The sequence below is a fragment of the Lutzomyia longipalpis genome, chromosome 3 (assembly GCF_024334085.1).
Source record: "Lutzomyia longipalpis isolate SR_M1_2022 chromosome 3, ASM2433408v1".
Taxonomy (NCBI): domain Eukaryota; kingdom Metazoa; phylum Arthropoda; class Insecta; order Diptera; family Psychodidae; genus Lutzomyia; species Lutzomyia longipalpis.
The window spans coordinates 11096517-11121205 of record NC_074709.1 but is presented as its reverse complement, the minus strand read 5'-3'; the positions used below and the strand labels follow the sequence as shown (position 1 = coordinate 11121205).

The following is a 24689-nucleotide window of genomic DNA, read 5'->3' as shown; positions in this document are numbered from 1 at the left end:
CAGATGGCGCATTGAGCAATGAGAATTCCGTGTGAGTGAGACGAAATGTGATTTTGTCTATCTCATTCGCACCATTTCCTCTATCTGTCTCACTTGCTTTACCGCAGTTTGTCTCACTCAAACTGAAGGTTTTTCACAATTTTCCACCAATTTTGAGCGAATTTCCCCGTCGGATGAAGTTTTCTAGACTTAGGAGGCGACACTCCGTCAATTGATGGTGAAACATGAAAATTGGAAAATATAAAATCAGTTGACATTCATTGACGACGGAAAATTTTGAGCACAGGACTCGAGTGAGATGGAAAATACAAAATCAGTATAAGTGCGAACGAGACACAAAATCTTGTTTACATTTTTGAGTTTTCATGAAAAAATTAAGAATTCAAGAAAATCTTTGAGAAAAATTAGTTTTCGTGATTTTTTGGGATGGCACAGAAGGTCTTGTCATTCCTGAGGAGGATTTCCGAGTCTGACAGTGGAAATCGTGACGCAGGAACGCCCTCAACGTCCAGGGATTCTGTTCCCGTGGCCCAGGAGGCACTTCTCTGTGATCTTGGCTATCAGAATAATGATGATCTGCGCGATACGATCTACGGTGAGTTTCCTGGGAGCATCCAGGTTCATGTTTAAAGTATGAGTTGGTGTCTGAATTGCAGATTTCTTGCGAACAATCCGAGATCCGGAGAAACCACAAACACTGGAGGACTTGAATGTGGTGTACGAGGATGGGATCTTCGTGCAGGAGCCCACAGCGAACAATGTTCAAGTGGTGCGGGTGGAATTTAACCCAACAGTACCCCACTGTTCCCTGGCAACGCTCATTGGGCTGTGTATCCGGGTGAAAATTGAACGGAACATCCCGCACAGACTCAAATTGGATATTTTCATCAGGAAGGGGGCACACACAACAGAGGAGGAGAGTAAGTATCAATGGCAGGACACCCAGAGAATGCCCAAATGCTAATTAATCCCTCTCTCTTTTCATGGGGTCAGTCAACAAACAAATCAACGATAAAGAACGAATAGCAGCAGCCATGGAGAATCCCAATTTACGTGAGCTCGTTGAGAAGTGCATAAGTGAGGAGCAGTAATCGCAATCCTTCTTCCTGGTCTTGGTAATCCTGGTGGTGCATAAATTTCCCTGTAGATTGTATATTTTTGATAAAATTCTCTCTAGATTTGAAGCCCAAAAACTTTTAATTCCTCATTTATTTACAAACTAAAGGTGATTTCTTTCCATTGGAGACGTTCTCAACACCGTATTCCCGTGCCAATTGCCATAAATGTACCAAATGTGCCTCCGCCCTGTAGCATCACCTTCCCCACGTTATTTATCAACTCCCGGCCACGCAATCCGTATCTGCAATGAGGGAAATTCTCTCGTTATTCCGTGCAGAAGAAAAGGGAGACTTAACCTCAATTTGTGAATTTACCTGAGAGCAGAGAAGCCACCAAAGAGTGCCCCACTGGCTAGGCCAACGCAGAATCCAATCCCAAAGCCAGTCTTCATTTTATCAAAGCAGGAAGGTCCGGAAGATGAATGATAAACTCCCGATGGAACCGGCATGATTCCCCAATTTTACTTATTTCCAACCTTAATCCTTGGATAAATGCAAATTCCTTCTACTCAGATGGATTCCCAAGGAGTTCCTCCGCAATCTCTGATGCTTTTCAGGTGGATTTTTCACTTCCAACTATCGAAAAAATGCAATTTTCTCTGAAATTTTGGGATTTACGTCAAAAAAATTATTATTACAAAATTCTCTTAAAGTCGGATGTACTCTTCTCGCGTAATTCTTTCAATAAGAGAGAAGAGTACATTCATGAATCACACCAAATAAGATATCAAATGATTTAGTGGGCGTTTTTAAACCTTTCAAAGTCACTGATTTTTGTAATTTCAAACGAATTTTCCGTTTTTTAACCGACAGACACGGTGAAAAATTAGAAAACTTTGTTAGAAGCATAGAAAATCTTCAATTTCGGGGTATATTCTGACAAAATTTTTTCTTTTCTTTTCTTACAACTGAAAAGTTGTAAGATTTTTACAGATGGATGTTTTTAAATCGTTTTATTGTCGTTCTAGAAAAGAAACACAAAGAATTTGTTGTTCAAGAAAATATAGTCTGAAAGATCTCTGAAGAGGCCTGGAAAAGTAATTTTCTTTTTGGTGTTGTAGGATTAATCCTTCCGATTGCGTCAGCCAAAGGACGGTAGGTCAACCCAAACGCATCCTTTCAATTTTAGGGGCCAGAGCTTTCGACGCTACTGTGCGTCTTCCTCAGTGGTCAATTGTGTCTTTGTTTGGGAATCGTCGAACGTCTTAATTTTGTGATCCTGTGGGTTTTCATGTAAGGGAATCCTCTTTTTTCTTTGATTTTCTTTCACTTTCCTTCAACTGACTTTTCTTTGGCTATTATCTAAGGCACAACTGTAAAAAAAAGTAATTTTCCTTCAAAAATACGATTTAAGGTAGAAAAAAAATCTAAAAATCCTATAAGATTTTTTCCGGAATACCAAAAATCTTATAACTTACGAATTGTAAGAAAAGAAAAGAAAAGATTTTTATAAGAATCTACCTCATTAAAAAAAAATAAAAAGAAAAGTCAAATTTTCATTACATGTACATACTTTTTATTTTGTAATGAATATTTTCCAGAATAACATTTTTTTGTCACTTTAGGAGAACAATACCTAGTTATTTTTTTATTAGAAAAAATTCTGTACACTGTATGTTTTTTTTTAGTTCATATTTTTTTTTCTTTTGACTGAACAAAGGTAAAACGTTCAAATAATAGATAAAAGTTTATTATTAAAATAAATTGTAATAATATATAAATTATGTTTGTTTTTTCTTTAATTCTACGATATTAGTTGCCGTGTATAATTATTTTCTTTAATTCAAAGAAAAACTTCTTTTTAATTATTTAATAAAATTATTTTTAGGTTCAACTTCCAACGTGACAAAATATCTACAATTTATTGTTTCTATTTTCTTTTTCAGTTTTTTTTTCTTTTCTTTTGAAAGTTACACAAAGTATATAATATTTTATTCTTAAGTATTTTTTTTATTTATTTTAGAAGAGGGTTTTCCATAAGTTTAAAGATGTGAAAAAAAGAGATAGAGTTTAAAAAATAACTTGGTTGATAACTCTTCATCTTGATGGCTTTTTTTCTGTGCAAATATTGCCGATGGAATGTTGCACCATTTTTTTTCATTTTATAATTATTTGCTTTTTCAAATTGAAAAATCTCATATTTCATTAAAAAAAAATTATTTATCTTACTGCGACAATTGACAAAAAATTGAGGGCAAAATGCTCTAAAAAAAGGAAAATCCATTAAAACTATTTTTTTACTAGTAATTGCAGCACTGTTTATATAATTTTTATTTTTATTAAACACTCTCACTCCTAAATAAAATGATTGCCAATTACTCGTTTTTTTTTTAAGCCAAAGGCACTATTTTTCGAAAATCAGTTCTTTTCTTTACCTTCGTCGCTAAAATTGAAAAAAATTCTTTTTCTTTCTTTTATTATAAAAAATTGGAATTTATATTAAAAAATTTTCTTCATGCAAAAAAATTCGTTGAAATTTGCAAATTTAATCTTAATATTAAGAGTTTCTCAAAACAATATTTGAAGAAAAAAAAACTTTAGAATGTTATTTTCTGAGGAATTTCAGTGTTCTTATGAAAATAAAATGCTTTTAGTTAGGAATTAATCAGAATGGAATTTTTGCAGAGTTTTTTTTCTTTTGTATTTTTTATCATTTTAATTTTTTAAACAAAAATAATCAAAATATTTATTTTTATTGATAAAAATAGTAGGTAGTTAGCAAATAAGTAATTTGTGGAAAAGCTGCATTATACGGAGAATATCTATCCGAAATGTGATTGTTTTTCATTCATTTTTTTTTGTTTAATTTTAAATTGTTGCCAATTCAACATAATTTGCCGGCAGCATTCCAACTTTTCCTGTGCGCTCAACCCTTCCGGTCATCCATCCAGCATCAATTGAATCCACCTCGAATATCACATCCCCCTCGGCGAAACTTACCTCATCCGTATCTTGTGCTTCGTAGTCATACAGCGCCCGAAAGACTCTCTGATACAAAAAAGATTTCTTTTTAATTTAAAATTCTCATCGTAAAAGCTTCTCTCTTTACCATTTTTCCAGCTCTCTGTGACTGCTGCTGCTGTGAATGCCTCATTTGGTTGTGCTGCTGCTGCTGCTGCTGTTGCTGCTGATACATGTGATTCTGCTGATCTACAGCTGATCCATAAACACCATTAGCTGGATCCATATCGGCAATAGAGCCAATTCGTCTTGCTTGATTTGAATTCACTGCAAGAAAATGTAACAAGGAACCGATTAGTGGTCACACTCTAAATAAATTATTCATCACATTGTGTCTGCGTTTGCCCCTTTTTGGGCCTCTTCTGCGAGAAAACATTCCTTCTATCGCATTGCCCGTTGTTAGAGAAGAGAAAAAGAAGAAGCAATGCCTCTTGATTGAGCCCAGAAATAATGATGAATTCTTTGGTTTTTGTTTAGAAGTTAGAACATTTTTTATGATTTAATTTGTTTTCCTTTACAAAAAATTATTTTTTTTATTAATTAGAATTGAAGGAAATTTTTTATTACACTATTAATGCCATGCAATGTAATAAAATTAATTTTGTTCTTCGCCTTAGAAGATCTTTGTTAACACTTGGAGGACTTTACTAGTACTTGCTAACAATTTGAACCTTAAAATCGTCACAGAATAAAATATATTGGATTTATCTCGATGAATTTAGCATCTTTGTGTGGAGAATTTAAATTACATTCAGATAGCAGAAAGAAAATCTTGAGAAAAGTCTTTTATTTGGAAGATAATTGAGGTCAAAGTCAGAATCTAACGCGGAGGACAAAATTGGTACCAAGTACCAGTCAAAATCAAGTCAAAATTCCCAAATAAAATACTCTTGTTCACTTTTCCCCGGTGAAAATCATTAATGTGGACTAATTTTATTGCCGGAAGTGACTAAAAAGTTATTTGAAGAATCAAAGTTTCTGATGATTTAGGCGCAATAATAAATTAAGCAAATCTGCAGCTAAAAAAGTCGTTTGAATTGGCAATTTTGCATCCATTCTACACAATTTTTTTCAGTGGCGATTTTCTCAATAAAATATTTATAGTAATTAGATGCAGAAATACTTGATGGAGATAAAGAATTAGTAAAACAGTCGATCCTCGTTCAATAAACTGATTAATAATTAATTATTGAGCATATTATATCCTCCGCGTTGTGCCAAATATTAGGTCCTCCAAGTGTTAAATCACCAAAAGTTTTTTTTTTTTACATATTTAAATTTCAAGGAGAAACGAAAAATACTTTATTTTTTAAATAAAAATTAAGCTTGTAATAGATTTGTAATTTTTGATGTTTTATTCTCTAAATCTTGATGTTCTTATTCTAACGTTTCACGTTCTTCTTCCAACGTTAGAATTTTCTTTTCAAGTAACGTATTTCTTTTTTAACTTTTAATGTTTTTATTCTATCGTTTGACGAGAGAAATTCTAGTTTCAATTTTTTTTATTCTTCTTATCGAGATTTCTTTGAAATTTTTAGTTTTATTAGGGAAAAAATCTTTATAATTTTTATAAGTTAAAGAAATGGTTTTGAAAAAAAAAAAAAGTTCTTGATAACATTTTTTTTTAAACTTAAATTTAACCTTTTTGCGACGAAGGAAGCCCCTAATTATTCATCAGAAATCTTATTTTCTAATTTAAAAAAATCTTTTCTTAAGGTTCCTTCGAAATCTTTAGTTTTATTTGCTAAGAAATGTTTACTTATCATTTTAATAAGTTTGAAAAAAATTTTTTTGAAAAAATTTAATCTTTTTACGGTGAAGGAAGCGCCTGATTTTTCCCCATAAAAATCTTTTCAATCAAACTAAACTCTTTCCTTTTAATTTATCCTGAAATTACCTTAAGAACAAAGTTAGTAAAATAAATAAATCATTCATGTTAATCCCAAAACTCTCTACAAACAAACATAAAATAAAATATAAATTAGTTTTCATTTCACAAAAATTAAATCCTAACAAAGTATAAAAGCAGTTCAGTGTATGTGCTGTGACTGCATGTTAAGTGGTTAAAGAAATTATGCTGGTTAAAGTGAACTACATAATATGTAAATTGGTGGATAGCATCGGAGAAGAAGGCAAAAGAAACTAATATAATATAGAGTGACAATAAAAGCCATTGTGTGTGTTGACTAAGTAAAAGAAGAGGAAAAAAAAAGTAAAGAAAAATGATGATTGATGGCAAAATAAGGAGGATGGAGTTTGGAGAGAGAGAAAACTCACCGGAATTGCGATCAGAGCTGTAAATGAGTGTTGAAGTGGGTCTCTGTGTATTCGGTACATTGCGCGGGCCATCTGTTAGCGGATCATAGTCCGCAATCTTCCCAATGTTCCCACCACCACCTCCGGTTGAATTGTAGGCCCCCATTTGTGGGGCGTAGTGATTGTTCTGTGTGTATGCATTTTGTGTGTAGCCGGGTGTATGTTGCTGCTGCGGCGGTGCCTGTTGATGATATGAATTCCCATAGCCACCAACATGTTGTGTTGTGTAGCCACCACCGGCATTCTGGTTGTTGTTACTATACGATGCCGGTCGTGCGTAATTTTCATACTGATCGTAGTATTTTTGGCTGATTTGCTGCTGCTGTTGCTGCGCAAGAATTAGCCCCCCAGATGGATGGGATGATGAATGAACAACATTCGTACGGGCATTGTAGTTACCCTGACCACCACCCCCATACTGCTGCTGCTGCTGCCCCGGTATAGCAGAAACTGCAGAAGAATTATTACTATACTGTGGTGGTGGCGGAGCCCCATACTGCGGTGCCTGCTTTCCCTGTGGCGGCTGATAATTTACATGCGATGGCTGTGACTGATTGTGATGATGATGATTTGCTTGGTGATGTGCTTGCTGTGGCGGCGGCTGTTGCTTAACAGGCGGCGCCTGATACTGTGACAGTGATTCAGCGGCCAATTGCTCAGAGAAGTACTCTGAATCATTGTTGTCTAATTTTTTGATGCATTCAACAACGATTTAGCCCATGATTTTCCACCAAAAAGTGCCACCAAACATTAAAGGACGACACATTGATTGAATATTGTGGACGTTTACACACAAATAAGATGTTTGATGATGATGATTTGATGACGATTTATGATAAAAATAAATAAAAGAAAAAATACATCGTCACAAAATACAGCATCACATAAAAAAAGACAAAGTAAAACAAAACGCATTACATGCACTTTGACAGAATAATTTTAACAATAAAAACGAAACATTTGAAAACTTCTTTTTATCCAGAATTAACCAATAATCGTTTTTTATAAACCTTTATTCCAAGCATTTAAGTAATAATTTTGGCTATTTATTCATTAAAAATCAATAAATTGGTTTTGGAGAGGATTTAGAACTTTTTACAATTGGTGGCAGCGGTGGGATCTATCCTGTGACTTTTAGAACATGTCTTGTGTAATGCAATAAATCCAACGGAAATTTTTCAAGTAAATACTTATTAATAAAATCTAACAAGAAATATCTTAAATAAAATTTAGTTTAGCTGCTTAAATATTTATTTTCAGTGTGGTATTTTCTCTTACTAAATTGTCTGTACTAAAATCCAATTCTTCTTTACCCGTGCAAGCTCCTTTCTCTTTTCCCTTTTTGAATCATTTTATTTCTACTTGGATGCAAATCAACAATTTTCTATTTAAAATTTCCATTTGGGTAATGACTTCTTCTCTTTTTTTTTTTAAAAAGGTTGGTAGATATTCAAAATAGAGCCCATTTACACCACTTATCTAATTTTTTTTTATAATGGTAGGTTCATTACCACAATTATTTGTGTATACACTTATCTGCAACAAAAACACATGCTAAATTTCCAATAAAGGAGTAAAATTGTTGATTAACGGATAAGTGCGCATCTAATTGTGATATAGCAAATTAATTCACGTAATTGGGCAATTTTGCGCGTTCCAAAATGGAAAGAAAAATAGAAAATTTCCAGATTCTCCCACAGTCTTGAGCAATAATTCATCATGGTCTTTGTTTGTCCACAGAAAGACTACAAAAAAAAACTTGAGAACAAAAACCTTCAAAAAAAAAATCTCGCAAAAGAGCTTCAAAATCTTATTCCTTTTTGAATTCATAAAATAAAAGTTTATTGTGGAAATATAAAGTTTTTTTTTTTGGGTAAATTGTTAATTTAATGTGCCAATCTGTGTGGATGCACGGAGGCACATCAAACATTTTAGTGTCAACCTCAACTTCTTGTTGTTGTGCCGTCCAAGACACAATTTCAATTGCGCTCTCAGTCAGTCAGAGAAGTTTGACAATGAAGAGCGAGGCAGAAAAGTGAAACGGAAGCACAAGTTGGAGGTTTTACACTGAAATCTCGGTTCCGCTTCACTCATCACTTCTCTTTACAAATTATTATTATTATTATATCATACTACGAGCTTTTATACGGAACCCACAGAATTCTATATGTATGTTTGTTGTGTAGCTTTTCAAGCTTTTCAATCCATTCTGCGCTATATATTTTATATCAAAGAGCGACGTAAACTTTTCACATCATCTTTCAACTGACGAAAACAAGCTCCTTTGAAATTCTATATGTCATGTAAGGAACAAGAAGTTTTAGTAGATGCTTTTGTTATGAAAGACTTATACTCTTAAGTCTGAGAAAAAAAAAGATATAGAATTTTTCTTATTCAATTTATTTATATATTTTTGAGCTTTCATTGAAAAATCTAATGGAAACGAAGCGATATTCTAGGAAATCCAGCGATGTTTTGGTTTTTATTTTCAACTTCTTAAGGTCCTAAACATGACTTTGAATAAAGATCTCAGTATTTTTTTCTCATACATATCTTGTTTTTTGCTGATATTTAATTATAGTAGAGACAAATAAGGAATTTTCTCGAAATTTTGGAAACTCTACAGAAACAAAATGGCCAAAAATTAATTTTCAAAATTGAAAATACTGAATTCTAATCAGTATTTCACCATTTAACGAGAGTGCCAGCCAATTTCTATTTTTTTGTTTCAAAATTGGCTCTAAGACCACTCTTGAAAGTTTCCGAGTTTCCAAAATTTCAAGAACATCCCTTATACTGCATTTTTAAAAATCCATCGACGTTTTGATTTTTTTAATAAAAAATTTCTTTAGGCCTTTAAAATGACACTTATATAGCCTAAAATGTGACTTTTCACTTTTTTAAAAGATTTTTTTGCTATAATTAAATTTAGAATGTTTTAGAAAATCATATATAGAAAATCAAAAAAGCAATGGGCATAATTCAGCGACCAATAAACCCTTGAAATTCGTTTGAAATCTTTTTCTATTTATTTTTTCTTTTAAAAATTTGGCTGTTCTAACTTCATTATTATTTTTTTATTTCCCATAATTTGATTGAAAACATTCAAATATGATAAGAAAATTCTTAAAACCCCTTTAAAAAAAATTGGGTGTTTTTGTAAAAGCTAATAACTTCTCAATTTCCCTTTGACACTATTTTCACAATCTGAGAAATAATAGCAAAAGAAAAAAAACAACCAAATAAGAAGGTGAAATAAAGCGGAAGTTTGTGTTTTGTTCCTTGGACTCTGTACACATTATTTTTTTCTTTTTTTCTTTTCGTCATTCCACAAAATAATTGCTCAAGTCATTTTGTGCGAGAATTTCTTATTACTTTCTGGGAGAGAAAATTTCTTCAAATATATAACCAAAAGTTTAAAAATGAAAAAGATATGAATTTCACACACAGTATGTATTCAACTGACTTTCTCACCGTGAGATAATTTACGGTCACCTTTTTCTTTGTCTCCTTACCTCAACACTCACTGTGTGGTGTATTCTGTGTGTACTTTCTGTTTTCGCCCACATAACAATTTTCCCCACACTCTTTTTTCATCCACTTTAGGTCTACTCCACCCACATATCACCACTATATCATCTTAGACCCTTCCGGGAAAATTATCCAAGAATATTGCAGCTCCATTGTATGATTGAAGATGATTAGACAATTAAATTTCACGTTGGATTTAATTGCTTTTAATTCTCTCTTATTGTCAATTCTAGTCCCTCTGCCACACCAAATGACCCAGAAAATTTTGCAAGATCTTCAAATTCTTCGCGCGGGGAATTTAATACTCAAAGACACAAAAAATTGTCAAGGGGGTGGGAAAAGGAGAATGAAGAGAGAAAAAGAGACAAAGCACTAACCTCTTGTGTACGTATCCGATACCTCAGCGGCTTCTCTTTGTTTCTCCATTGCTGCTTTCTTCTCTAAATCACCATGATACGCCACATTCGATATGTGCATCGTGTTTTGCTTTATTCGCAACGTTTCTGGATCATCAGCCACCTTTTTGAGTTTCAGAACATTTGCATGCATTGAGAGAGAATTTATTAGAATTTTGTATTGAAAATTCCTTCAATTAGTTAAAAGATCAATGCAATTCCAACCCACAAAAGCAATACTAATTTTCTATTTTTTTTTCTTCCTCACCTGTGTCACCTTTCCCTTTTGCTTTTCAAATTCTGCATGATATTGAACATTTGATTGAATTTTTGTATTTTCCGCTATTCTCTTCAATTCGGGTGTGTCAGCTATTGTTGTCGCCTTTGCCTTTGGTATGTGTCTGCGCAAATTATTTCAAAAAAAGTTTTAATTAAAAATCTCCTCATATCAAATAAATATCATTTTGTGGAATGTTAGTGAAAGTTTTCTTTCAAAAAAAAATCTTTATTTGTTTTTCTTTAGCGACACTTCCTCATTCACAAATATCCAGTTTTACAACATAATGTTTGCGTTATGCAAAATATATTCAAATTTAATGGCACCACACGTAAAGAAAAAAAATTAAATCAATATATTCTTTCCTATAAAATAAACTATATATCTATAAAATGTTTAATAAATACAAACAAGAGCATTTTGATGATGAAATTGCTAAATTGTTGCTTTTATAGCCATTGTATTGAAATCACATTGTCTCAAATAAAACCATACAAACTATCTTTTTTCTTTGCTCTCATAAAAGTGTCTTGAGAAGGTCATTTTAATATTTCTCTTTTTTTCTCTCTTTTCTATTCTTACAAATTCTCTCCTCCTCTGTGCGCGATATATACAATGATCAAAAGAAATGACCAATATGTATTGCTCTTTTGTAAATTAGTCCAAATTGTTATTTATAGTTCTCCGTCTTGGATACACGAAAGAAGAAATTAATTTTTGCTTTGAAAGAAGTTTTGAGGAAAATCTCACTTTAGGTACTCAGCTTGAGACTTTAAATTTCATAAGATCTTTAGGTACTTGGCGTTTAATATTAGTCGATTCTTGGCGTTCTAGGACTGATTTGTGTCCATTAGAAGAGTTGATTAGGTATGTTGGAATTAGAGCGTGAAATTCACTCTAAATCCAACTTAAGTTTCCTTAAACTAGGACTTAGTTTTTGGCTAGAAATAAATTTTTAAATTAAGCCAAACGATAATATTTCTAGTCTACGACTTCGTTAGTTTTTAAGGTTAAGCTTTGAAAGTTTAGAGTTTAAATCAGGCTAAAAGAATTTTTAAATGTTTTTTTTTTAGCTATACCTAACGCCTTTAAGGCTAGGCTTGTGTTTCTTTTTGGCTTAATAAATTTATTGATTTACAAATATTTAACAGGTTTTTTTTATTCAACCGTTTAAGACGATTAAGAGTTTATTCGTCTTTCTTAACCGTCTGAAATTGGATTTATCCTGCAAAACCGATTGAAATCAAACGTTAAACCGTCCTTTAACCATTTGAACTACATATATAGTTTTTGATTCAAAATTTGTAACTCTGAAGAGTCTAAAAGTAATTCAAACTAAAAAAAAATTATTGGATTGCTCCAAGCCTTTGTCCAATAAGTCAGACTCATTTCTTCCAATTGGCACAGACTCTGAAAACAAAAAAAAATTCCACCCAATCTGTGGGACAAAGTAAAAGACACCAAACTACAGGCACATATAAGATTACTTCTCTTTTATTATTTTGTTGATCTTGCGAAATAGCAATAATACACCACCATATGTAAAAGAATAAATTCACAGAAAAAATACTTAAAATGCAAAGGATGGAGAGCTTTGCAAAAGTAACACACAATCTATAAATAAAACCAATCTTTTTTTTTCATTCTTTTATTTTCTTATTTCTTCTCCTTCCACTTTACTGTTACACACACCCAATTTCCATAATATGGAAGACGAAGAAGCTCATCGCAACACCGGAGTGTGTATAAGAATGGAAGAAATCTCAAATGATCTTGAACTTTCTACCTTCATTTTTTTTTTCATCTTATATACTTTTTCTCTTAACCATCTCTTCATCTTTAACCATCTCATAAATAAATGACGACATTTCCCTCTTTTTTTTTGTTTCTTTCGCATCTAATTTCTTCTGTTTGTGCTTTTTTTCTACGTATCTTCATTACTTCTTCCCCCATTACAGTAGTTCCATTCTGTGATTTTCCACAATTTTTGGTAAACAAGAAAAAAAAACAGAATTCCACTCACAGAAATTTTTCTTTAATTGTATTTAATTTCACTGGAAAACGTGGGACAGTGTGGCTCTTTTTTTTAACTCTTTAAAATTCACCACATGGAACATGGTTTGAATTTTTTTTCACACCTCGATGCTAAATACAAGAATTTGCCAACAATTTCTCAAGTATAACATGATGTTGTATGTATATGGTGAAGAATATGTGACGGTGGAATATATCTCCGTGCTTCATTCACCTTTTAATAGTGTGGTAAATTTAATAGAATTAACAGAATATAAAAAAGAGCGCCCATGCTGAGGAAAGCCATAGGAAAGAGACTTAAATTGCAAAAAAAAGCAACTCAACTGTGGTGAAAAAGTTTAAATTCAAAAGAACAGCAATGAGATTTTAAATTCCATTGAAGAACTGTTAATAGACGAAGTGAATGACTCTGTAGTTTTCTTGAAAATATATTTTTTTATATCTAAAAAAAAATATTTCAAATTTTATGATGCGGAAAATGGAATTTGAAAATTTATATTAAAAATAAAAACGTTATTTTTCTACGCAGAAAGAAAAATTTGACTCTTCTAACAAAAAGGAAGCTAACCTAGTTTTGAGGTTATGTTCACCTTATAAAAGGTAGAAAGGACGCTAACCTTTAAAACAATATTTTATCTACATTACATTTTTTAAACAGTTTCTTAATCAAATCATAATTATTTGCTTTAAGATTAAAAGGAATTTACGAAATTTCTTCTAAAGTTATAACATTACATAACCTCACATTATGTTTCATATGTACAAAATTCCAATTTAATTACACAGCTTTGCACGGAAATCAGTTTTTAGTTCTCCATCGACACACAAACAAAAAGCGAGACAGAGGAATGCGAAAGAATTCTTTCAAAAAATGTATTTACCCCATGATCCTTTTATTTTATGTATCATTGCGACATTCTCAACAGATAACACAATCTTCTGTTGTCACTTTTTAAAGTCCACCAGAGTGATAGAGCATTTTCTTCTATTTTATTTACAACAAACCCCTCCCCTCCCCCCCTATTTACTCTCTCACGACAACAACATTCACTCGTTCAAGTGAAAATGAAATGGCACTCATATTAATCTTCATTACCTTTTTTTGTTGAAATTTTGTATTGTTCAGGTAAATTCACATATATTATGTTTTTTTTTATTCTACGAAAAAGGTCTAAAACATGGCGTTCGCGTACTTTAAAAGTTCTTTTGAGTCTACGTAAAGGTTACCTAATGATTCTATTATCATTTTGCATAAAAGTTCAAAATGTTTTGTCGATTGCACAAGTTGAAATGAGAGATAATTTTGAATGAAAAATAAGTTTGGGGATTTTTATCTAAGCGTCCTTTAGGCATAACGCCATTTTTAACATCGACTAAAAAAACATAGAATTTAGATATTAAAGAAAACATAGAAAATAGTTCTTCAAATGGTAGAATATTCTTTATAAAAATTCTTGATGATTTCAACTTTCTGTCGCAATAATCATGAATATTCTTCAATTTGCCAATTAAACGACCGCATGATTCACCAACAACTCATGCCTTTTTGGAGTGATCACATATTGCGAAAATATGATAATATACAAAGTATAATATTGTTTTAGTGACACTCTCCTCGCTCTCTATGGGGTATTTCTTCAGTAGAGAACACACAGAGAGGAAAATTGTGTCATGAAATTTGCTTCCAATATAAACTTCATATCAATGTTATTAAACTCTTCAAAGATTGTCAATATTAGTAGGAGAATCGATATAAATAAATTATTTTGCACATAAGCAAATTAATCAAAACAACAGAATACCGGTGAAAAATTTCATTCTAAAATGGAGAAAAGATAAAACGTTTCGTTAAATGATGCAAAAGACCATGACATCGTTGTGCCATGCCTGATATTATAAAGCAAAAGTTAATACATAAATAAAAGTAATTGCTTCAAATATTTATGCTTTTTTTTCTGCCCCTCCTCTGGCAGTAGCGCTAAAATGTGTACGCGCAATTATCGTTTTGTTGTCACCTCATGTTGGGATTGTAAATATTGTAACTGTCACAAAAATTGTGCTGACCGAGAATTTTAAATACTTCTTGGTTTAATTTTATTTATTCTTTTATTATAACTACTCTTTTAACATTTCTCGTGCAATGTGTGAATTTGCAAAAAAGTACCCAACATTTCTTTAACGTTTTTTTTGCATTCAAATGTCGCCACGAAGATTCACGATCTCTGTCGATGTTTTGCGATGTTTAAATATGTGACAGTAAAATAAATTTTTGAAATTGAAACTGAAAGATTTTTTTCAAAGCATATTCACATTATTTCCCAAGAGATTTTTCCATTTGAGAATAAATTTTCTTGGGAAAAATGCATTACATCACGTAATAATACATCATTAAGAAGAAACCGGTTGAAAAATCTCGCTGTTTCACTTTTTCTTTGCGCATAGATTACGTCATTTTTTTACGTTGAAGGTGTCACGTTTATAATTTACAACTGATAACGCTGAAACAGTGTACAGAGATAGTACATAAGTACATTACTCTGTGTGTATGTATGTACGTATATCACAAGTATGTATATCCAGAAAGAGATCACCAACAGATACCCCACTCAATCTCTATTATACCCGTATTTGGTATTTTTGCGCTTTTGAGCACCCCGATATAATTCATGCAATAAAAGTGCTGCTCTGTGGTACCACTTAAAGGTCACACAAGAAGAAGTTACTTTATGTTAAAGAAAGAAAAAAAAATGTGAAAGCATTTTGTATATCATTTCTTCTTTATTAGTTTTCTGCAGAATAATTCTTTTAGCATCAATAAGTTCAGTGAGAGAGAACTGAATGAGTTAGAAAGCAACAACATTGAGTGCGCGCTAGATCGCAAACAATCACTTCTGTTGTAAAAAAAAATCACTGCCAAGAGGTTGAAGGACAAAAATTCCATGATTTTCACTCCAAACTCTTCAAACAAACATGGCACTTGTCCTAGAAAGTGATTTGTCGGATTTGTCGTTATGTACATAATATAATTTGCTACATGCGGCGTTAATTGACAATGAAACACTTCTTTAACCATTTTATCTTGTTGTTATATGTGTATGTATGTTGCTTTTATGCTTATGTTGCTTATTATACACAACACACCACATGCTACTTCTTTGGCGCCTTCTTTCTTACATACTCTCTTTCTCAATTCATACCATACTCTCTACAACCCATTGCGCTTTCTCTGCTATACACAGAAAAAAAACCACACGACCTTGATTATTATGGATGATCTAATGATGAAATCTTTTTTTAAACAAAAAAAAATATTACACACGGCAAATGTTAAGGAAAAAACTGTAATTCTTCATCTCTCAAGCATTTACCTCCACGAGAAGAATATTTTTCTAAAATTGCCCTCAACCAAATTTCTAACGTTTTATGATTTTTCGCACACAATAAGACTCGATCATTAACGTTAAAAGATTCTATCTTGACCTTTTTTACTGCATTATATTGAGGAATAAAGAGCCCCATCTTAGACACGTTTATTAAACAAAAAAACGAAGCTGGAGAAGAGGACAAAAAAAATCTTCAAAGAATTATAACTTCATGTTGTGAATGAATTTATCTATAACGGATTTATGTTTTTAATGATCAAATTTATTCTCTTTAAGAATCATTTCAGCAATAAACATATGGAAAGACAAAAGGAAACTCTTATAGAGATTATTTATGTACACAGATAAAATAAATTCGTAAAAAGTTCGTCAAATTTCTTGTGAGGTTCGTGAATTTCCCATGCATTTATATGGGGAAGTTCACCTCCAGGTTCGTAAAATTGGGTTTCAACTCCTTTTGGAGGTAAAAGTTCGTAAGAATCCACCTCCAAAGTTCGTAATTCTCATTTTACCTCCAAAGTATGTCATTTTCACCTCCAAGTTTGTAGAAGGTTTGTAATTCGTTCTGAGAGGTTTCGAGCAGTTTTTTTCTCTTTTTAACCTACAGAAATCTTATGAATCCGTCTCGCTTGTACTGAGCAAATTGAAAAATTCGGTTTGTTAGAGTTTGATTGCGCATCTCTTCCCAAGATTATTAAACCCTGGACAATCCTCTTAGAGAAAAATGATTCCAAAATATACGCTTTTTTGTAAAATTTGTCATGAGAAGTTTGAATGAGGGTCAGTGACGTCACCGAAAATTTCAGCTTTGAATTTTTGTGAAACAATCGATAGGTGTCGCTACTTGTAAGGAACAATAAAATGGATCTTTGGTGATTATTGGAAAATATTTCGCATATTTTTTTTTCATGGCAATGTAAGCTCAATTAGAACCAGAGCTAGAACCATTTAATAAATTATAATATATCTAAAAAAAAAAAATATTTGGTTAATATTTCAACATAGATGAAACTTGAGTTTCATGGTCATCTCAAAAAGTATGTCGCAACCCTTCAAAAATGAGTTTCTGTCAAAAAAATAATAAAAAATCATTAAAAAGTTATTTTTTTTTAAATAAAAATAAAAATAAAATTAATAAAAATAAATAAATAAAAACAAAAGATGTGCTTAGAAAACAAAAACAATATAAGAACTTTATTTTTTAAATTAAAATAATCAATTTTTAATCAATAATTAAAATAATTTTTATTATTTTTTTTCTATTTATAGGTAGTCCGATTGACTTCAATTTATTTTTAAAAAGTTAGGTTAAAGAACTATAAAAAATTAAGAACTTTTCTTTTTACCAGTTCTTTTTTTACATTTTATAAAAAAAAAATTCTTTTTTTAAAATTATTCTTTAAGTTTTATTAAAAAAAAATAATTTTAAAAAATTTAAAAGTGATTAAATTGGTTAAAGAATTATCCAATCTCAAAAAAAGGAAAATTTATGAATTGTCTTACGACATGTCGTCGCGAATTCCTTTGACAGAAACTCATTTTTGAAGGGTTGCGACATACTTTTTGAGATGACCATGAAACTCAAGTTTCATCTATGTTGAAATATTAACCAAATATTTTTTTTTAGATATTTTATGATTTATTAAATGGTTCTAGCTCTGGTTCTAATTGAGCTTACATTGCCATGAAAAAAAATATGCGAAATATTTTCCAATAATCACCAAAGATCCATTTTATTGTTCCTTACAAGTAGCGACACCTATCGATTGTTTCACAAAAATTCAAAGCTGAAATTTTCGGTGACGTCACTGACCCTCATTCAAACTTCTCATGACAAATTTTACAAAAAAGCGTATATTTTGGAATCATTTTTCTCTGAGAGGATTGTCCAGGGTTTAATAATCTTGGGAAGAGATGCGCAATCAAACTCTAACAAACCGAATTTTTCAATTTGCTCAGTACAAGCGAGACGGATTCATAAGATTTCTGTAGGTTAAAAAGAGAAAAAAACTGCTCGAAACCTCTCAGAACGAATTACAAACCTTCTACAAACTTGGAGGTGAAAATGACATACTTTGGAGGTAAAATGAGAATTACGAACTTTGGAGGTGGATTCTTACGAACTTTTACCTCCAAAAGGAGTTGAAACCCAATTTTACGAACCTGGAGGTGAACTTCCCCATATAAATGCATGGGAAATTCACGAACCTCACAAGAAATTTGACGAACTTTTTACGAATTTATTTTATCTGTGTAGGTACTACTTTTTTTTTGATAGATTTACTTTTAAGGAACAAAAAACTAAAAATCAAGCTATTGAGGAAGATTTATAACAACCATGAGATACTTTTTTTTCTTACTTTGGACAAAGAAAACAACACCGAATTGCTTTCTCGCTAATTAACGGGAAATGATTATGCGAAATATCCATCAATGTCTTCTTCTTTTACCACACATGGAACATCTTTTTCTTTTTCTTTAAACACAAAAAAATATTATTGCATTTTAAATGTGCCTCATTTGTAGCATAGAAGCAAAAAAAAACAGCCGAAACGTTAGAATGAAGATATTATGTTGAGATGATTGGAGTTTTAAATGAGTTAAAATTCATTACCTTCTAATAGAAGAATTTTTCTTACAGAAATATTTTCTTTTTCTATGAAATTGTTTAAAATGTTATAGATTTGTCGTTTAAAATTAAATCAGTTGCAGACGCCATATTGTTTGAAGATTAACGTAATCAAGCCTCGAAATTCGATGTTATTTTTCTATGTTTTGATAGAAGGACGCTTAAAGAATTTTCTATTAAGCACCATTTAATATTGATGCCATTGTTCCATTTTCAATTTCTTCTTCAACCTTTTGGGCAGCATAAAATACAACAATGTTAAATAAACACACTGAAGTTTATTGCTCCACCACATTATGTATGAGAGAAATAAAACATATATCCAATCATTCTGCAACTATTCCCACGTGACACCCGAGGCCGCATTGTAGCATGTATTATATACTTTATTTTGCAGAAAATATATAGGTGAAATCATCAAAGACCCACCACTTTGACGGAATCACAATTATTTGGTATGAGTGTGTGACGTAATGTTTTTTATGGGAAATTCTAATAATAAAAAATAAATAATATTGTGAATGAGTCAGTTGTGGGTATTAGAAGAAGAACTGAATTGAAAATTCTTTCATGTTAAAAATGTAAAACAAAAAAGAATAGAACTTACGCTTCACAGTATGGCAATTTATTGAATCCTTTGTAGGTTTTCATGTTCAGCGTCATTCCACATTCGTGACATTTGAAACATGCCTTGTGCCATGACTGAAAAGAACACAGAATGAGAACATTTCGTGAGATTTTACATTTGGTTTAATCTATTTCGCGCGTAATCTCCAATGCGCAATCTGATATTTTAATTCCAATTAGCATGCATATTAGTGTTGCAAATCTTATAAAATTCATTGATTATAAAATTTTGTTGTTTAAGTAAATTATAATACGAGAGAAAGAGAGAAATTGTATCAATTAATTCATTAAATTGACTTTGAATGTTTAATTAAGCTATATAGCGTAATAATATGTTGCCGTTTATTGTTTTTTTTATAAAATGTTTTGTAAATAAAATATGTATTGTATTTTAATAGGAACATAAATTAATTTTGTTGTCAAACATGATTTTCGCGTATTTTAGCACGTTTTGCCGGTAAAATTGCATCACACACAGCAACGGTTGTTATTTACCTAATGTTTGAAGTATGATTGTAAAATATTGGCAAATCCATAAATATTAGCGCGAAAAACTATCTTATCGATTTTTCGCGCAATGCTTTATCAAACACTCAATTCAATATGATAAGAACTTTGTGAAAAAATAACGAAGTTTGCCAGATTAGCGTTTAAATTTTACTTCCAGGAATATTTTAAAAATTCATTCATTTTGAATTCACTCAGATAGATTTAATAAATGTGCGAATTTATTGTATGATGAATATTATTTACTTAATAATAAAAATAAATATAGGCGGGTAAGTAACTTTTGCGCATTTTATTGGTTGGATTATTGGTTTTATAAAAGGGTACACTACCATAAAAAAGTTTCCAGACAAACAGAAATTGAGATTTTTAAAGATAAAATTCGAATTGACCGGAAGTCTGTCTTGTGGTTAACAGATTTTTAAAAGTCTATCAGTTTTTTTTTAATTACTTAAAGAACAATTAAAAAAGAATCAAATTAACTGATTGTTCTTTTAGAGATAGAAGACATTCAAGTTTAAAATTGGCTAACTACATCCTAAAAAGTAACAGCTTCCAAAACCGAAACGTTTGTCTGATTTAGAAACCTATATTTCGAAAACTTTGTAAAAAAGGGTATCAAATTAAATTTCCTAATTGTAAAATATTCTATTCAGCCGACAGAGAATTTGAAATGACAATTTGGTTAAACAATCGCATTGGATAACCGAAATAGCCACTGATAGAGAACGGCTTAACCGATTTACAAATTTTCACCTTTATCTTTTCTGAAAAATCAAATAGGGGAGACCGGGGTAAAAATAGTCATTTTGGAATTTTCAAATGCCAATTTCTCCCAAAATATAAATCGGAAAAATCGGAAAAAATTAGGGTGCAAAGCCCTACCAACCTATAATTTTTGACAGTAATTTGGAGGTTATCCGATCAGTACTTTAGGAGTTAAAAATGAAAATAGATTTTTGGCCCATTTCCCAAACTTTTGCGTATTGAGAAAAACGCGTTTTCCTTCAGCAATTTTCCAATCTGATAATTTTTCTCACTAGCTGGGTTACTACAGAAAACATTGCCAAGGTGTATTCTTCAATAACTTTTAATGATTTTTCTCTACAATTTTTTGAATCAAAACATACCCCTTGGGGTAGATCTAGTCATCCCATGTAAATCATATGGGAGATCGAAATTTTTGGCATATTTTCTATTCATTTGTTGCAAAATGGCGTGTTTGAGAAAATCGCAAAATTCTCTGTTTTAGTGCGTATAAAAGTGAAATTCCTTGTCGCGGATCAAAAGGTGAGAAGTTTAGCTATCAACTACTATCAATCTCTCAGGTGGAAAATCATTGGAAATGTCGGAAAATTCGACCGACTTTATTTAGCCTACTGGTGACTATATTTACCCGCCGCGTTTAAAAATAGTCAGAAGCGGAAGGGTTTAGGAAAAGCTCGAAAACTCATATTTCCCGTGGAGATAGAGAAAATTGGTCTGCGACAAAGTTGTAGGCCAGGAAATTTCCTATAAGAATGACCTATCGAGGAAATTTTCTTGCCCTTGGGGAATCCTGCAGATAAGTATTTATGCAAATTGACTATTTTTACCCCGGTCTCCCCTACTTTAAATCGTTTAATCTGTTCAATTTAAAAGAAGAGTTAAACCTACATAAAGAGTTTTTCTTGTTAAACCTTTCGAGGGCTACATTGTAAAAACGTCTAAGTCGGCTAACTTTGTATAGGCCCCAAACCGCCTTAGCCGTTTCCACAATGTAGCCTTCGCTTTATACGAAAGAGCTACTTTGATTTTTTAAAAGTTTCAGGAAAAACAGCTCTGTGTATCGAATTAAAATACAGTAGAAGTCCACATCAACGAACAATCGGATGTACTACTCTCGCGCATTATTTTTAATACGCGAGAGTAGTACATCCGATTGTTCGTTGATGAGGACTTCAACTGTAATCCAAATTGAAAGGATTCAAAAAACATCAATTTTCGTTGTTTCAAAAAACTTTTTGTGGGTAGTGTAACATGTTTTATTTTTTCTTGAACGCACGTAAAGCCATGCTACTCGGTGCTGTGCTGCTGTTTACAGAGTGTCTGTGTGCAACATTTTTCTGGTCCCCCTGACACCAAATCGCACTTTTTGCCATTTGCAGAAAACACATCGATTCGTATCTTCCAACCAGCAGCAACAAAATCAAATTCTTGCATATTGATGTGTTCATTTTGGCACGTAGAGCAATGGTGTGTGCGGGATAGGCCTTCAACAAAACTCTTCTTTAATCAACAAATTCAATCTCTCATGCAATATTCACGAGATTTCATTTCCAATCCTATAAAGTGATTTACAAGATGATTTCTTTCTTCCCAAAGCATCTTTTTTTTTCCACGTGAAAGTTATGCATATTTTCATGGGTGGTTGACTTCCTCTTTTTCATCAAACATCTCTTCAGCACTCTCTTCTCCTCCACACTAATTTTCATCAATCATCAGTTAAAATAAAAAACGATCTTCAAGATACAAACACACACACACACCATCATCGTCCACGCTTCATTGAGGAATTCCATTTCATCCCATTTCGCATATTGTTTACATCCGTTTTAAAATACTCTTTTACACTCTCCACCTCCTCCCTTTGGAGCATCAATAGAGAGAGAGACCTAATTATTTGATCAAACATAACACGCTCATTTTTTTTCACCACATAGTCCCTCTGCAGACCCTCAAAATTGACTAGTTTAGCTCCTCCTCTGCAGTGGTGTCAATAAATTTATTTTTCAGCTACATCCTCCACTTTGGCAGAGTGAGAGTGAAAAAGGCACAAGTTCACCAACCTCTCTCATGGATGGCAAATCAAATTTGTCGTCTGCATTCATCAAATTTGCATAATTCTCCTCAAAAAATATATGTTTATTTTCTTCTCTCAATCAGAGTGAAAGCCACTCTTTTGGGGAGAATGTCTTCTGCAGTATCATTTTGGCTTTTGATTACTTCATCATCATTGCTGGTGGAATGTTTCTTATTTGAGTTTTCCTCTTGGCACTCTCAATGATATTTCTTCTTAAGAAATTCTTGCAAGCATAAGAATCCCATTTTATCAATAAAATTAATCTTTTGAGGGAAAATTCTTCAAGAAATAACTATTTTTGACCTAATTTTAAATTATTTGTTTTTATTAGGTAAGAAAGAAGTAGCCCCAGTGTCCCCTAACTGATAACTAATCTCAATTAAATTAATTATCTTTCCTGCCGTTCCACTTGAACTTGCTACAATTTATAAAGCTTAAAACTATTATCTAAGAACTTTCAAGTTCCAAGACACTTCCCTGTCCTTAAAATATATAATTTTTAAAACTTTGTCCTTCTTGAAGAACTTTTTAATAAGAAAATCTCCTTATTTTTTTCTGGGCAAATTGAAAAAGTTATTTGCAGAATTTAACTCTCGGGGATTACAACAACAACAAAAAATTCACGCAAGAAATAAACAATTTCTCATATCGCTGAGATAAGAATTTTAAGCCTCACATGCCCCATCCGTAAACGCGAAGTTTTCTGCTTGACGGCATTTTTTTCTTCTTCTTGCCTCCAGACCGCGTGTGTGTGTAGAGCGCCCCACACAGCACACATTCTTGGGGGGCAATGAAAAAATAATCGCTGAAGAAAGGCATTTTTTGTGTGGCAAAGTTCAAGGACGTTTTTAGCTTCTTCGTTCGTGCTGCTCGGGCTGTTTTTTCTGACACAATTTGTGGGGATTCCTTTGAGGAGAATGGAAAATGAGTTTTTCTTTGATTTATTATTTTTTTTTATTCTTCTAAAAGATTTATTTTTCAAATATTAGGCCCAGAACATTTTTTTTTCAATACAATCGGTCAAGCGGTTTGGGGAAGATTTCTTTACTAGCTTAACTTTAACGGACAATTTCTGTGAATCCAATTCCTAAGATATTTAATATAATTTTCTTTAAATCAATATCTTTTAAACAAAACAATTTATTTAAAAAATCTATGTTGCTCTTTAAAAAAAATCGTATTTTTTGTCTTTTTTCACGCGGGTTTTTCACGATTTTCTTTGTCAAAAATGTTCATTTTGAATTCGCAAAGCAATCCGTCGCGACGCCGTACGCAAATTCAGAGAAATTTAATTTTCCCTGAAAATTCCACGAAATCGAAAAAAAATTGCAAAAAACCCGCGGTGTGAGCGAGACGATGTTTTCCGCAAGGCCACAGCAGCAATTTTCGATGTTTTGGTATGTGGCCGATTTATTTTCCACCAAATAAGCTGCAAATTGCACACTAAAATGCATTTTCTGTGCATTTCCACCAACTCTGGGTGCCGGAGGGGGGATGAGGTGTGGAAAATTCACGGAAAACTCACCTTATCCAAACATTTCAACTCCTCAATCGGATAAACTATTTTGTTGCATCTCGCACATGATTTATTCATTTTTGCACTGTATCCTTTACGTCTCCAGTGGTATGAGCACAAACTTCTTTAGCTACTTGAGCAACTGCACGGGGAATTTTCACTGAAAAACTACAAATTTTCACAAAATGCAAAAGAATTTTCCTCTGCGTTTCTTTTTTGAGCACCTTTCACATCGAATCACATCGCACGAATGACGAATGAACATAGAATTCACGCTTTTCTCATGTGCAAGAGTGAGATGGTGCTATTCGCTATGTATTTTGCATCTCACTCTTCCACGAATTCTTATAAGGAGAAAAGTTTTTCATTCAAATCTCTTCACCGCAGGCAGCGCCACTTTTTCGTTGCAAAGAAAAATTTCTTATTTTTCATGAAATTTTAATCATGGACTTTAATTGGGATTTATTTTCTTCAGGAAAATCTCTACAATTTTGAAGAATTTAGAACTTTTATTCTGAAATCATATTAAGTTCTAATTTTATTTAAAATAAAA

At 32.1% G+C, this 24689-nt stretch overlaps 3 protein-coding genes across 5 annotated transcripts; 1 reads left to right on the top strand and 2 right to left on the bottom strand.

The window, feature by feature from the left end:
- The first annotated feature begins 135 nt into the window (after window positions 1-135).
- Window positions 136-1184, top strand: LOC129792139 (MIP18 family protein galla-1). Its single transcript, XM_055830923.1, has 3 exons — window positions 136-595; window positions 657-920; window positions 994-1184. Exons 1-3 carry the CDS (start codon window positions 427-429, stop codon window positions 1089-1091), a joined length of 531 nt encoding a protein of 176 aa, XP_055686898.1. The 5' UTR covers window positions 136-426; the 3' UTR covers window positions 1092-1184.
- On the bottom strand, window positions 1175-1779 carry LOC129792149 (reactive oxygen species modulator 1). Its single transcript, XM_055830937.1, has 2 exons — window positions 1434-1779; window positions 1175-1360 (listed from the first exon to the last, which is right to left on the bottom strand). The coding sequence occupies exons 1-2, from the start codon at window positions 1565-1567 to the stop codon at window positions 1252-1254; spliced, it is 243 nt and encodes an 80-aa protein (XP_055686912.1). The 5' UTR covers window positions 1568-1779; the 3' UTR covers window positions 1175-1251.
- A 1268-nt stretch (window positions 1780-3047) lies between these two features.
- LOC129792105 (LIM and SH3 domain protein Lasp) lies at window positions 3048-24401 on the bottom strand. 3 transcript variants are annotated; one of them, XM_055830877.1, is made up of 7 exons: window positions 24146-24401; window positions 19252-19346; window positions 10590-10722; window positions 10304-10445; window positions 6357-7079; window positions 4168-4346; window positions 3048-4106 (listed from the first exon to the last, which is right to left on the bottom strand). In XM_055830877.1, exons 1-7 carry the CDS (start codon window positions 24212-24214, stop codon window positions 3927-3929), a joined length of 1521 nt encoding a protein of 506 aa, XP_055686852.1. In that variant the 5' UTR covers window positions 24215-24401; the 3' UTR covers window positions 3048-3926. The 3 variants fall into 3 exon arrangements, with proteins under 3 accessions (XP_055686852.1, XP_055686854.1, XP_055686855.1); XM_055830879.1 differs by having other exon boundaries at window positions 6357-6845; XM_055830880.1 differs by lacking the exon at window positions 6357-7079.
- Between the last annotated feature and the right edge of the window lie 288 nt (window positions 24402-24689).